Source organism: Chrysochloris asiatica, unplaced genomic scaffold, assembly GCF_000296735.1.
Source record: "Chrysochloris asiatica unplaced genomic scaffold, ChrAsi1.0 scaffold00002, whole genome shotgun sequence".
Lineage (NCBI taxonomy): Eukaryota > Metazoa > Chordata > Mammalia > Afrosoricida > Chrysochloridae > Chrysochloris > Chrysochloris asiatica.
The window spans coordinates 7,357,333-7,371,372 of record NW_006408520.1 but is presented as its reverse complement, the minus strand read 5'-3'; the positions used below and the strand labels follow the sequence as shown (position 1 = coordinate 7,371,372).

The window sequence follows — 14,040 nt, the reverse complement described above, 5'->3', positions numbered from 1 at the left end:
TGTAATGCAGAGGCTCCACAGGAAGTCTCCTTCACTAGGTACATTGTAGCCCCATTTTAGGTATTCCAATCAGTTATAGGCAGAAGACAGATTTACAAGCTTTCTGTGGTGATATTTCTGGCTATTCCTTTCTCTCCCCCTCAAGTGTCTATTTTATAATGGAATGCCAGGGAAACCAAAGTTCAAAAGACAGCCAAGCATCTTAACATTATTTCCCCCTTTTGCCCATTCCAACCTTGTTTTAATCCCTGTATCCCAGAGCCCTGTTGTTCCAGGGTAGTGCATACATCATTATTTACCTCTCTCCCACTTAGTCCATGCAAACCTGCCGAATTATTTTCCTGTTCACTTTGTTCTTCCATTCCCCTCCCTCTTCTTGTGTATTGCTCTCTTTCCTAGCATCCAAACTATCATATGTCTATTCCCTGCCCTGTGCTCCACTCCTCCCACCTGCCTCACCTCCTGGTAACCAGCAAAGAATTTTGCCCACATTTAATATGGGTTCTTTTTCTTAGTCTTTTACAGTAGTGTTCCTATGCAGTATTTCTCCGTTTGTGACTGACTAATTTCACTCAACATAATGTCCTCAAGGTTCATCCATGTTATGCGGTGGCTTGCAGCTTCCTTGTTATTTTTCAAGGTAGCATAATATTCCATTGTGTGTATGTGCCACAGTTTGTTTATCCATTCTTCAGTTGATGAGCACTTAGGCTGTCTCCATCTTGTTGTTATTGTAAATAGTGCTGCTGTGAACATCGGTATGCATATATCTACTCGTGTTATGGCTTGTATTTCTTGTGGGTAAATACCAAGTAGAGGGATTGCTGCATCATAAGGTATTTCTATCTCCAACCTTCTGAGGAAGTACCATATTGCTTTTCAGATAGGTTGGACTATTTTGTAATCCCACCAGCAATGCAGGAGCATCCCAGTCTCTCCACATCTTCACCAGCATTTATTGTCCCCTACTTTTTTGATCTTTAAGGAGCTCTGGTAGTGTAGTGGTTACGAACTGGGCTGCTAACCTCACCATCGGCGGTTTGAAACTACCAGCTGTTCCACAGGAGAAAGATGAGGCTTTCTGCTCCCATAAAGATTTACAGCCTCGGAAACCCTATGCAGGGTCACTATGAGTCAGAACTAACTCCATGGTACTTAACAACAACAACAACAACAACAACAATGGCTAGTGATCGTGAACATTTCTTCATATGTTTGTTGGCTGCCTGGATCTCTTTGTTGAAGTGTCTGTTCATGTTCTGTGTCCATTTTTTAGTTGGGTTATATATCTATTTCTTGTAGAGGTGTTGTAGTTTCCTATATATTTTAGAAATGAGTCCCTTACCTGATTTGTCATTGCAAAAGATTTTTTCCCATTCTGTGGGGTCCCTTTTTACTCTTCTGGTGAAGTCTTTTGATGCACATAAGTTTTAAATTTTTAGTATGTCCCACTCGTCTATTTTGTCTACTTTTGTTTGTGTAGTTTTCAAAATGTTTGGTAGTTTGTGTATTCCCTGAATTAGTGCCCTCACATTTGTCCCTATTTTTTCATTGATGGCCTTCATAATTCTGGGATTCACATTTAGGTCTTTAATCCGTGCTGAGTTGGTTTTTGTATAAGGCGTGAGGTGAAGGTCTTGTTTCAGTGTTTTGCATATCACTTTCCAGTTCTGCCAGCACCATCTGTTGAAGAGACTACCACCTCCCCATGTGATATATTTAGGTAATTTGTAAAAAATCTGTTGGCTGTATGTGGATGTGTTAATTTCTGGATTCTAGGTTCTGTTCCGTTGATCAATGTATCTTTCATTGTACCAGTACCAAGCAATTTTGACCACTGTAGCCATGTAATAAGTTTTGAAGTCGGGCAGTGAGAGATTTCCAACCTTATTCTACTTCTTAAGCAATGCTTTGCTTATCCTAGGTCTCTTTCCTTTCCATATAAAATTTATAATTGAGAAACTAAAGACTTTTGAAGTATGTTTATAGTCAGGCTTTATTTTTTAGAGCATGCTTCTGTTCAAAAATGGAAAAAAGTTATACAAACTGTTTAAAAATTAATCCAAGTCAAATCATAGAATATGAAGTTACAAACGGGAAATAGAAACCATATATTCCAACCCTGCTTCCACTTGGTAACAAGGAAATCAAGAATCCATGGAGTTAGTGATTTATCCAGTCATAGAGTCAAAATTAGAATTAGCCAGGCCTCCTCGCTCTTGAATCCACTACAGTGTCTGGGGTTAAGGCTGATAATCGAACTCTACTCAGGAAACTAAAATAGTTTCCAAGTTTCTTTCATTTGCTTCTATATTGAACTTCTTGAGAGCAGGGATTACATGCCATACAATTTTCTTTTACACATTGCCCAGCCAAGAAGTACTTACTGAATTAATGAAGTTCTTTGTCAGTCATAGAGACTTTACAATTCAGTGCTTTGTATCATTGTCATAGGAAAGTTTACATAAAGGTATGTCTTTCATTATGTAGGGCTTATGTTAACCTCCCTTCCAAACTGCAATCTGTATATTAATATGATTGCTTTGCCTTGACTTCGGAGAAAGGAATATAATGACATATACCTACTCCTTACCTAGCAACATGGTTAGGTTCCAAAGACTAGGTCATTATGGGAAAATCGGTGTTAGAAATGTGATAAAGCTGGATAAAGCCAGGTTATGTGAATGGAGATCACTTTATCTTCCTCCTGTGCTGGGGCTGAGTTATCCAGGGCTCCACTCCCACCCCTGCTAGCTCTGTCTTCACCATCCTGGAGGAGCCTTCTCCTTCCTCCAGGCCTGGCAAGTCAGAGAGGCTTCTTGCAAGGACACTAGGAGCCTGACTATGCACCTGGCTCCAATAAGGTGGAGACTCCAGGCCCATTTTGGCTCTTTTTGGGATGTCATTAAACTTACACTCATTTTTTCCAAACACGCTTTCTGATGCCTCTTTCTTTCCTCCGTTCCCATCTTACAGCAATGTTGAGCTATAGGACCTTAGTCCACAGTGGAGCTGGGAACCCAGAATAGATACCTTTGTTCTGCATGGGTGTCTCTGTTGGTGGAGGCTGTGGCCACAGAAGAAACTGTAGTCTGCAGTTAGAAGAGATGCATCCACCATCAGGAAGGAGCAGAGGATGCAGCACAGTGTAGCTCAGCTTCCCAGAGGCTGCCCTGAACCCTCCTTGAGGAAGGGGTACTCCTTGCAGCCTTTACTGCCATGTCTGCTGCCTCATTAATGCACAGAATAGTCAGATAGTAGGCTTTTGATGGTTGTAAATACAAAATGTTAGGTAGTGAGATCGTAAGTAAGGAGTAGGTATATTAAGAAAATCTGACCAGGCAATCTAATTTTGAAATATACTTCATATTATTAACTTTTTTTCATAAAGTTTCACATTATTTGATTGTAAGGCCCAAACAGGCTTGTAAAGAAAGCCTTTTTTTTTTTCATGTGAAATGCTCAGGAATCAATTCTTATGAAGTCTTTCGTAAAATACTGGCTTTTATTTATTATACACGCCATGATGATAGGAACTATATCTTATTTAACGTGATAACTAGAACAGGGCCTTGTGTATGAGAGTGACTCTGGTATAATCAACTGAATATTCTTGACCTTGACTGTTCTGAATATATTTCATAAACTGCTACTTTATGGTAAAGGTGTGATTTTTATTAATAAGTTAATTTTTTACATCTGGGTATTATGATGAAAAGTGTCAGAACCTATCCAATGTCATACAGCTAAGAAATGTTTAGGTTTTGATTCAAATCCAGGTTTGCTTATCCTTTAAAGTTGGTTCTTTATGCTGTGCAATAATGCGTTTCTAGAAGATTGAGGATCTTATTATTCAGATACTAATGTGTCTCTAAACTTAAAGGCATGAGCCTGCTTTCTCAGTTTTCTATGCTTCAACTATTGGTAACACATAGTAACAGCTTTCTTTATTAACCTGAGGTCAGACTTCAAAAAGAAAATGCACTAAACCTGTTTTGCCTTCTCCTTAGGAGTGTATGCCTCTTGATGCAGGTCTCAATGCCCTGTGTTCTCTTTGCTGCTTCTCCATCAGAACTTCGTCTGAAAGGTGGAACTAATGCTGAAATGGCACCACAGATTGATTACACATTGATGGTAATGACTTTTTTTGTTGTTGACCAACTAAAATGATCTCATATATTCTTCTGCATCTCTGTTCTCTACTTAAATGTGTTCTGTCAATTTTTTTGTACATACCTGTTTTATTTCTTTGCAGTGTCTAGTTCTGCTGTAGTAAAGGATGGAGATTACTGTAGGTTTTGTGTTTTATCTTAGAACAATGTTAAAAATACTAATTGTAGTTATAATATAAATCAGAATTATGATTTATAGGGGAAAACCCTGAAACGAGTTAGATCCCATGTTTTCCCTATAAATTGGAAAAGTGATAAACTCAGTAGTTGTATACTCATACAAATATGGAAGAAAAAAGTGCCATAACCCTTTTTTTCCCAGTTTTGTTGAGGTGTAATCATTTGCAGTAAGGTTTGTCCTTTTTCACACACAGTTTTATCAGTTTTAACAAGCAGTCTGAAACCACTACCACAATCACCATAGAACAGTTGTATTACTCAAAAAAAATTCTCATGCTCCTTTACAGTCAATCCTGCCCCCAGCCACTGACAACACTGATCTGTTTTCTGTCATAGTTTTGTCTTTTCTTCCCAGAATATTATGAAAATGGACTAATACAGTATGCAGCCTTGAGTCTGATTTCTTTGAGTTACTTTAATACAGTTCAGATCCATCCGCAATGCATGCATCAAAAGTTCATTCATTCCTTTTTATTGCTAAGTAATGTTCTGTTGCATATATGTACCAGTGTACTTGTAATTCATCTGTTGAAGAACATTTAGATTGTTTTCAGTTTGGGCCAGTTATAAACACATAGAGTTGGTCTATATGGTTTCTCTTTTCCCTTTTGTAGCTTCAAATTCTGATTCTGCTTTAAGTAATTTTTAGACAATTTGTATAACTTTTTTCAATTTTGAACAGGAGAATGCACTAGTAAATCATGACTATAAAGAGAATTTATAAGTCTTTAATGAATAAAGTCACTGTAACATTTATTTGCAGGTTTTTGTGAGAAAATAAATATTTGTTTCTCTTGGATAAATACCTTGGAGTGGTAGACACATATACTATTAGGTTGTTATAGTGAGTGTACGTCTGACGTTATGAGGAACTGCTAAACTGCTTTCCAAAGTGGCTGTATCATTTTGCATTTTCACCAGCAGTGTATGAGAGTTCAGGTGATCAGCAGCCTCCTAGCACTTGATGGTCTCAGATTTTTTTTTATGCTTTTTTTTTTTTTTTATCATTCTAACAGATGGGTAAAATATCATTAAAGTTAGATAGAATATATTGTTGTTGTTGTTAAATGCTGTCAAGTTAGTTCCAAGTCATAGCAACCATATATATAGTTTCCAGAGAGTGGCTGGTGTGTTTGAACAGCTAACCTGAGCTTATCCTACAGCATTACACCAGAACTCCATACAGAATATATAATGAGACTTAAAGTTTATCTCTTTGCCTAGTAATTCCACTATTTAAAAATGCACCCAAAATTAAATGGCAAAAGTATTTGAGCAAAACCTCAGGTTTTTCAAGCCAATTGTTGAAAAGTTTGGTTTCAAATAAAAACTTGGGCAGTGTTGAAGTAAATTACGATAGAATGTCATATAGCAATTCAAATATTGTTTAGGAATAATTTTATGATGTTGGGAAAATACTTATGTTTATAATATTAATGAGAAAAGAGTAAAACATGTATATGCAGTGAGATATATATTGTTTTTATTAAACTTGTTGTTGAACATTAGTGGTTAAAAGAACTGTAAACTGATTTTTCAGGTTTTCAAGCCAATTGTTGAAAAGTTTGGTTTCAAATTTAACTGTGACATTAAAATGAGGTAAGTTGCTTATTTCTTAGCCCTTTGACCCATTACTCGTATTGAAAGTAATGTGCAAGTTAGACCTTAGAGGATTGTCATTCTGGAACTCACTTTGCATATTACATTTCTAGTTGGAAATAATTACACTTGCTAGTTTAAAAACAATAAGCAGCAGGGACATGGGGATTTGAAAGTAACTAGGCATGTTGCTCATTTGTTTTTTGAGAGAAATATTATTCAAGAGAATTTCCAAGCTGAGGCTCAGTTTTATCTGGTGTAATTGTGTCCAAGTGCAGATGAATACTCAGTGTGTGCAGTTTAACTGTACTAGGCCCTATGGGGTCATAAAAGGGCAGAAGGCTGCCTTTTTTCTGTTTTTCTCCAGTGCTGTCAGAATTATCTCTCCAAGAAACACATCAGACATTCAGATTAGTTCTCTTTAAGCCTTCCCGTTTGTTACATAACAAGGCCAGACTTCTGGGCATGGCATTGAATTCTTTTGCAATCTTGCTCCAGCTAATGTTTATGGCTTTATTCTCACTCCCCTCCTTTCAACATACCATATGGTCTAATAATATGATTGCTTACTATTCCTTAAAAATACTTGATGCCTTAGACTTTCAGGTCTTTGTTTATGTTATTTTTTCCTGTGACCCTAAAAATTATGAATTTACTATGTTTTCTTCAAAATGAAGCTCTTAATTTCTTATGTGAACTGAACATGAGGATGCTTCATTGAAATTCATATTTGTACCATTTTTGTAGCCCCTCACACATCCTGACTTGTATTCTAGGAGACTATATGGGGAGCCATCTCCATACTAGATGGTGAGCTAATGGGAGTTAAGATGCGTCTTCTGTTCCCAACATCTTCTTTGTTGTTGTTGTTAAGTGCCGTCAAGTCAGTTCTGACCTTTAGTGATCCTCTATAGGGTTTCTGAGGAGCAGCTGGTGGGTTTGAGTACTGACCTTGCAGCACAGCGCATTATCCTGCAGCACCACACCAGAATAAATGCCACTAAATATTCCAATTAAAGTTTTATTTGTGTTCTGTAACTTAAGTATTTGTGTTCTGTAACTTAAGTGTTTATTGAACAGCTACTTTGTGCCAGACATTATCTTAGGCTCTGAGAATGTAGCAGGGAACAAACTATACAACAGTCCTGTATTCATGGAATATATATTACAAAATAGCAATATTGAGTTGAAAATATGTTCTATATGTGTGCTTTCTGATACTGCAATCACTAGGCACATCTGGCTGTTGAACTCATGAAATGTGACTTGTGCAGTGAAAAATTGTGACCTTTTAATTTTATTTAATTTAAATAGTCATATGTTGCTAAGTGCCATCGAGTTGGTTCTAACTCATAGTGACTCTGTGTAGGGTTTCTGAGGTGCAACTGGTGGTTTTGAACAGCCACCTTTGCATTTTAAAGTGATCTTGTGGTTGAATGCTTATAATACAATGCCATTCCAGGATACCAAATAGTCATATGCAGTGCCAACTAAGATGCAACTATTGATCTTCCCCCATCTGGAAGAAAAATCACTGAAGAAAATCAAAGACTCAAGGAAACAAGTAGTCCAAAGGATTCATGGACCATGCGAGAATAAGTTTCCAGTGACCCCGGGACCCAAGAACTCAGTGGTGCCTAGCTACCACTACTGACCCCAGAAGGTGCCAAACAGAATGGAAGAGAACTGTGGAACATAATTCAAAAGAGACTAGACTTACTGGTCTGTTATAGAGCTGTGGAACCCCCGAGTGTGTGACATTTAGACACCCTTCAGATCTGGAACTGAGTTCACCCTTGAGCATCATCTTGACTCCAAATAGTTTATAAAATGAACAGTAACACGCCTGAGGAACAGAAACCTCATAACGATCAACCATAGGAGACCATAAGCATAAGGGCAACATTTGCCCCAAAACAAAGCTCAGAGGCATTAAGAAAGAGTCAGCAAAGAAGAATGAATGGAAACTAGGAACCCAGGGAGGAAGCAGGAACAAAATGTGTGTAAATTGTTAAATGGAAAATTAATTTACTCTCTAAACTTTCACCCAATCTTCAACTTAAAAAAAAAAGTCATGTAGCTTGAGGCTACCATATTGGACAGCACAGTTGTAAATAAGTATGTTTGGACATCATTTGTATGTTTTTTCTCATTTGTAAATATTGAACTTTCTTTTTATTATGCAATCAGTTTATGTGAGTATTTATTATACTTTTCATAGGGGCTATTACCCAAAAGGGGGTGGTGAAGTGATTATTCGAATGTCACCAGTTAAGCAGTTGAACCCAATAAATTTAACTGACCGTGGCTCTGTGACGAAGATATATGGAAGATCTTTTGTTGCTGGTGTTTTGCCATTTAAAGTAAGTTGTCTAGATGTTCTTGGAAGTGTATGTATGTCTTGAAAAGCATTATATCATCTATATGTTTAAACCATTGGAAGAACTTATTTTTAATAATCTTTTCATAAAGTGTTCTTGAAAATCAACGTTCTTTCTGTTCTTGAAATTCAAGTATTTAAATAATGTTTATACATGTTACTTTATGCCGCTTTGAAAACAATTCTCAAAATATCAGCTATTAACTTATTTTACTCTGTTTTCTATCTTTCCAAAATAGGTAGCAAAAGATATGGCAGCAGCAGCAGTGAGGTGCATCAGAAAGGAAATCAGGGATCTGTATGTTAATATCCAGCCTGTGCAAGAATCAAAGGACCAAGCCTTTGGCAATGGAAATGGAATAATGTAAGATAACATACTTTTTCTTAGACACTGCTGAAGAGCTCTGAATAATTATTTAATGATTCATAGTTGATGTTTTTGGTGGTTTTGAATTTTTAAGAAGACATTTTTTACACAGCATCCCAGCCTAAAACAATGTGATGAATTACAGTATTTTATTCTGAATTTTTTTCTAAGGATACTTTAATTTATTCAAGTATTAACAATTAAATTACACAATTAATTCATTATTGTTATTGTTAAGTGCCATCGAGTCAGTTCCAACTTATAGTGACACTGTATAGGGTTCCCAGGGAGCAGCTGGTGAGATTGAACCACCGACCTTGCACTTAGCAGTCCTATTCTACAATGCCACAACAGGACTCCATTAAGGCATTATAAAAGCCTTTTTGTTTATATACTAAAATCTATGAGCTAATCAGCAGTTAGACTTGGAAACTGATACCAAATGGACTATCTCCAGTAGCTTTTATGTACCTCAAAATGAAAAAAATTAAAAACGTATTAAGTATGGTAGTATCTGTGTAGGGAAGAGAATTGTTGTTAAGTGCTGTGGAGTCGGTTTTGACTCATACTAACCCTGAATAGGGATGTCGAAGAGCAGCTGGTGGGTTTGGGCTTCCAACCTTGCAGTTACAGTCTAGTGCCACACCAGGACTCCAGACTATAATTAATTATATTCATTTAGTTAGGAATTACTGATTTTAGTGTTATAAAAGTCTCATGTTGATGTTTTTGAAGTACAGAATATCCTTTGTGGATATTGAAACTTTAAAACTTATTATTGCGAGGTTCTATTAGAGAACTGAAAGCAGAATGCTTGCTCTACATCTGTTTGTTGTTATATGCAGTCGAGTCGTCTGTGACCTATAGTGACCTCATGTAGTCTACTTCTTACTGTTCTGCTTTCATTTGGAAGCTCAGCTGGAACCTTCCCACCCTGAGTGACCCTGCTGGTGTTGAAAATGCCGGTGGCATAGCTTCCAGCCTCACAGTAACACACAAGTCACCACAGACTGATCAGTGGTGGGCTGTACATATGATACCATATAGAAACTCAATGACCAAACCAAAAGTTCTGCATAAAAGACTTTGCCATTTAAGGTCTTTTTAGAACTATTTGTCTGTGAAATTATGCCACTTAGTTTGTTCTTTTTTAAATTTTTACTGAATATGTTGTTGTTAAGTGCTGTTGAGTGAGTTCCGACTCATAGCGACCCTGTATAGGGTTTCCAGGGAGCGACTGGTGAGCTTCAACTTTCGACCTTGTAGTTTAAACTGGCCTTGCCGTCCAGTGCATTAACCCACAGTGCTGCACCAGTACTCCAGAGTCCTTTTATTAAAAGTATATCAACTACTTTATATGTTTATTTTGCAAATAGTGTGCCCATGTAAATAATGCACACATACAAATGGTGGAAATGATGAAATTATGTAAAAATGACACGGCACAGCATACCCCAGATGCATACACACATGTCTCATGATATTTTGTGAAATGAATTTCAGGCTTCTTGATCTCCATTCAATAGTTTGAAAGTGTTACTTTGCTCATATTTGTACAATAAAGGTCTGAGCCATGGTCAAGAAGTCATGGATGGAGTTTGGTAGTATCCCAGTAATCTGAAAATAAACAATAAAATATGTATGTTTGCTCTAGGGCACTCATGATCGGGTCTGAGAGTAGTGGATTTCTTTGCAGACAGTCTGAGCCCAGGTATGGTATACCAGAAATGTGTAGAGGGCAGCATGCGACTGCCACAGCCTAAGCCCAGGCTGGCCCCTGGCAATGAATAATGAATTATACTACGGACTGCCAGAAGAACAAACAAATCTGTATTGGAAGAAGTGCAGCCAGACTTTCCTTAGAATTATGGTGAGACTTTGTCTCAGGTACTTTGAAAATGGTATCATGAGATACCAATCCCTCAAGAAGGACATTATGCTTTGGAAAGTGAAAGGGCAGCAAGAAAGAGGATAATCTTCAACAAGATGAATTGATATAGTTATGCCACTTAGTTTTGATGACATGATAGCTCCTAGGGGACATTCTTATTTGTGAGTGCATTAGAATCTAGTGTGACTCTTCCCTGTCAGAAGTGCTGAAGGAGACTGAAGCCATGATTAAGGCTTATGGAAAACGGTAATCATACCTTTCTCTGTATAAATAATTTTACTTTTGCTACATACTATATATCCTGGTGTGGTGTTGTAGGGTCAGCACTGAACTGCTAATAACAAAGTCAGAAGTTCAAACCCACAATCTGCTCCTTGGAAACCATATGCAGGGTGACTGTGAACTGGAATTGACTCGGCGGCACTTAATAACAACAGCATTCTGTTTAAGGAGTCCTGGTATGGCATTGTAGGATTAGCACTGGACTGCTAACCACAAAGTTCAAACCCATCAGCTACTCCTCAAAAACCCCATATAAGGTCGCTATGAATTGGATCCCACTTGATGGAACTTAGCAATAACAACATTTTGTTTAAGGAGACCTGGTGGTGCTGTTGGGTAAATGCTGGGCTGCTAACTACAAGGCCAGCAGTTTAAGCCCACCAGCCACTCAGGAGAAAGATGAGGCTGTCTATTCATTCATCTTTCTCATCTGTTCCCTCATCTAAAGATTTACAGCCTTGGAAGTCTTACACAATGTTGCTACAAGTCGGAATTTACTCAGAGGCAATGGGTTTGATTATCCGGGTGAAAGGTACCTTGCTGGCACTATGGTTAAGCACTTGGCTGTAACGGAAAGATCAGCAGTTTGAAATCAACCAGCCGCTCCACAGAAGAAAGATGTGACAATCTGCTCTTGTAAGAGTGTTGTTGTTAAGTGCTGTTGAGTCAGTTCCGACCAATAGCAACCCTGTATAGGGTTTCCAAGGAGCAGTTGGTGAGCTTGAACCTCCGATCTTTCAGTTCATATCAACTTTGCAGTTCATTACATTAACCCATAGTTCCATACCAGCCTTACAAATCCCATGGAGCAGTTCTACCCTGTCCTGTAGGGTCACCATGAGTCAGAGGCAACTTTACAGCAGTAGGTTTAGTTTTTTATTTTCCTGTTTCATATTTGCATGTAATTTTTAGAATGTATTGACAAAACAGGCACTAATAATTGTTTGTTTCTTCGTATAGCATTATTGCTGAAACATCGACTGGCTGTTTGTTTGCTGGATCATCGCTTGGTAAAAGAGGTACAGATAAATGAGAGGGATCTGCAGTTGCAGAATCACTGTAAAATTTAAAAATTATATGTCAGGATTAGAATTTTATAAATGATAAGTAAAAAGATACAATTAAATGACTATGTTTTAGAACCACTTAAGCTTTCAATCATTCCTTAAGTTTCATACTTTGAAAAACTTCGAATCTATAGAAAAATTGAAAGAGTATTATAGTCAATAACTATATGCCCTTCTAGAAGTGAGCATTTAAGGGGTGTATGTGTTTCTTGTAAGTTACACTTAACATGCGTCACCTCTAAATACTTGAGCATATAGCTCCAAAGAACAATGCCTGCAGAATCACAATTCCGTTTTTTTACCCAAAGAGTTTGTTCAGACATACCAGATACGTGACAAACCTTGTTGCTTCTAAAACATTCTCTAGAGAAATGAGATATATATATATACACCAAGGGGCTTAAAAAAAACTCCAAATGAAATTTTTCCACAAACGTTAGAAGGCCCCTTGTATTGTAAGGTCCCAAGTTCATTCTGACTCATAGTGACTCTATGTAAACAGAGCCTGGTCCTGAGGCATCCTTAACATTTTTGCTGTTTGAGCCCATTATTGTAGCCACTGTGTCAGTTCATCTCATCTCATTGAGGGGCTTCCTTATTTATTTATTTTTTTGGCTAACCTTCTTTACCAAGTATGATGCCCGTCTCCAGGGACTGGTTCCTCCTGATAAGATGTCTGAAGCACCGGAGATGTAGTTTTGCCATCAGGACTTCCAGTGCATACTCTGTCAGTACTTCTTCCAAGAGAAATTTGTTCATTCTTCTGACAGTTTACAGTATGTCCAGTTTTCTTTGCCAATACCATAATTCAGAGACGTAATTCTCCAATCTTCCTTATTTATTATCCTTTCTATGCATTTGAGGCAGTTAAAAATACGATGGCATGGGTCAGGTGCACATTAATCCTCAACATGACATCTTTGCTTTTTAATGCTTAGAAGATTTGATTTCAAATGCAGTAGATCATTTGATTTCTTGACTTCTGCTTTCATGGATGTTGGTTGTGAATATAAGTAAAATGAAATCCTTAAACAACTTCCATCTTTTTTCCATTTATCATGAAGTTATTTATTGGTCCAGTGTAAGGATTTTCATTTTCTTTTTGTTAAGGTGTAGTCCATACTGAAGGCTGTTGTATTTGATCTTCTTCGGTGTTTAAAATCCTCTTCACTTTCAAAAAATATTGCAGGTTGTTAATAAGTTATTATAATCCTAATGTAATGTTTTTCTATATATCGTCCATTTTATCAGAGTATTTGCTCAGCATACAGATTGAATAAATACGGTGAAAAGATGCAACCCTGGCTCACACTTTTCCTGATTTTAAACCATTCAGTATTCCCTTCAACTTCTGGTATAATAGCACTGTAAGATCAGCACTAAACTGTAAACCACAAGACAGGCAGTTCAACCCACCAGCTGCTCCTTGGAAACCCTATACAGAATCGCTGTGAGTTGGAATCAACTCAGTGACACTTAACAAGTATTCCCTTGTTCTGTTCTAATGGCTGCCTCTTGGTGTATGTATAGGTTCCCTGTGAGTACAATTAAGTATTCTGGAATGTTCATCATTCACAATGTCATCCAGAGTTTATATGGTCATACAGTCAAATGCCTTTGCATAGTCACTAAAGCCCAAGTAAACATCTTTCTGGTGTACTTTGCTTTCAGCCAAGATTCATTTGAAAGCAGCAATGATATCCCTGTTCCGTATCCTCTTCTGAAATTGGTTTGAAATTCTGACAATTCCCTGTTGAAAGACTACAATCATTTACTCATTATTTTCAGCAATATTTTACTTGCATTTCATATTAGTGATATTGTTAGATGATTTCTGCATTTCATTGGATCACCTTTCTTTGGAATGGGCATGAATTTGGATTGTTTCCAATTGGTTGGCTAGGCGATTATCTCCTGAATTTCTTGGCATAGACTAGTAAGTGCTTTCAGCACTACATCAGTTTGTTGAAACATTTCCATTGGTATTCCATTAATTCCTGGAGCCTTGTTTTTGTTCATGCCTTTAGTACAACTTCTTCTTCAATGTCATCAATTTTGTTCTTTTTTTCGGGGGGCGGGAAGGATGTACACAAAAACACTCA

General features: G+C 37.4%; 1 protein-coding gene across 1 annotated transcript in view; it reads left to right on the top strand.

Annotated features, from left to right (window-relative positions):
- RTCA (RNA 3'-terminal phosphate cyclase) overlaps positions 1–14,040 on the top strand; it is a 44,291-nt gene that overhangs the window by 3,931 nt on the left and 26,320 nt on the right. The window contains exons 4-8 of the mRNA XM_006830917.1: positions 4,011–4,134; positions 5,893–5,951; positions 8,173–8,314; positions 8,571–8,695; positions 11,832–11,890. Coding sequence (XP_006830980.1) covers positions 4,011–4,134; positions 5,893–5,951; positions 8,173–8,314; positions 8,571–8,695; positions 11,832–11,890 — 509 coding nt within the window. The remainder of the gene's footprint in view (positions 1–4,010; positions 4,135–5,892; positions 5,952–8,172; positions 8,315–8,570; positions 8,696–11,831; positions 11,891–14,040) is intronic.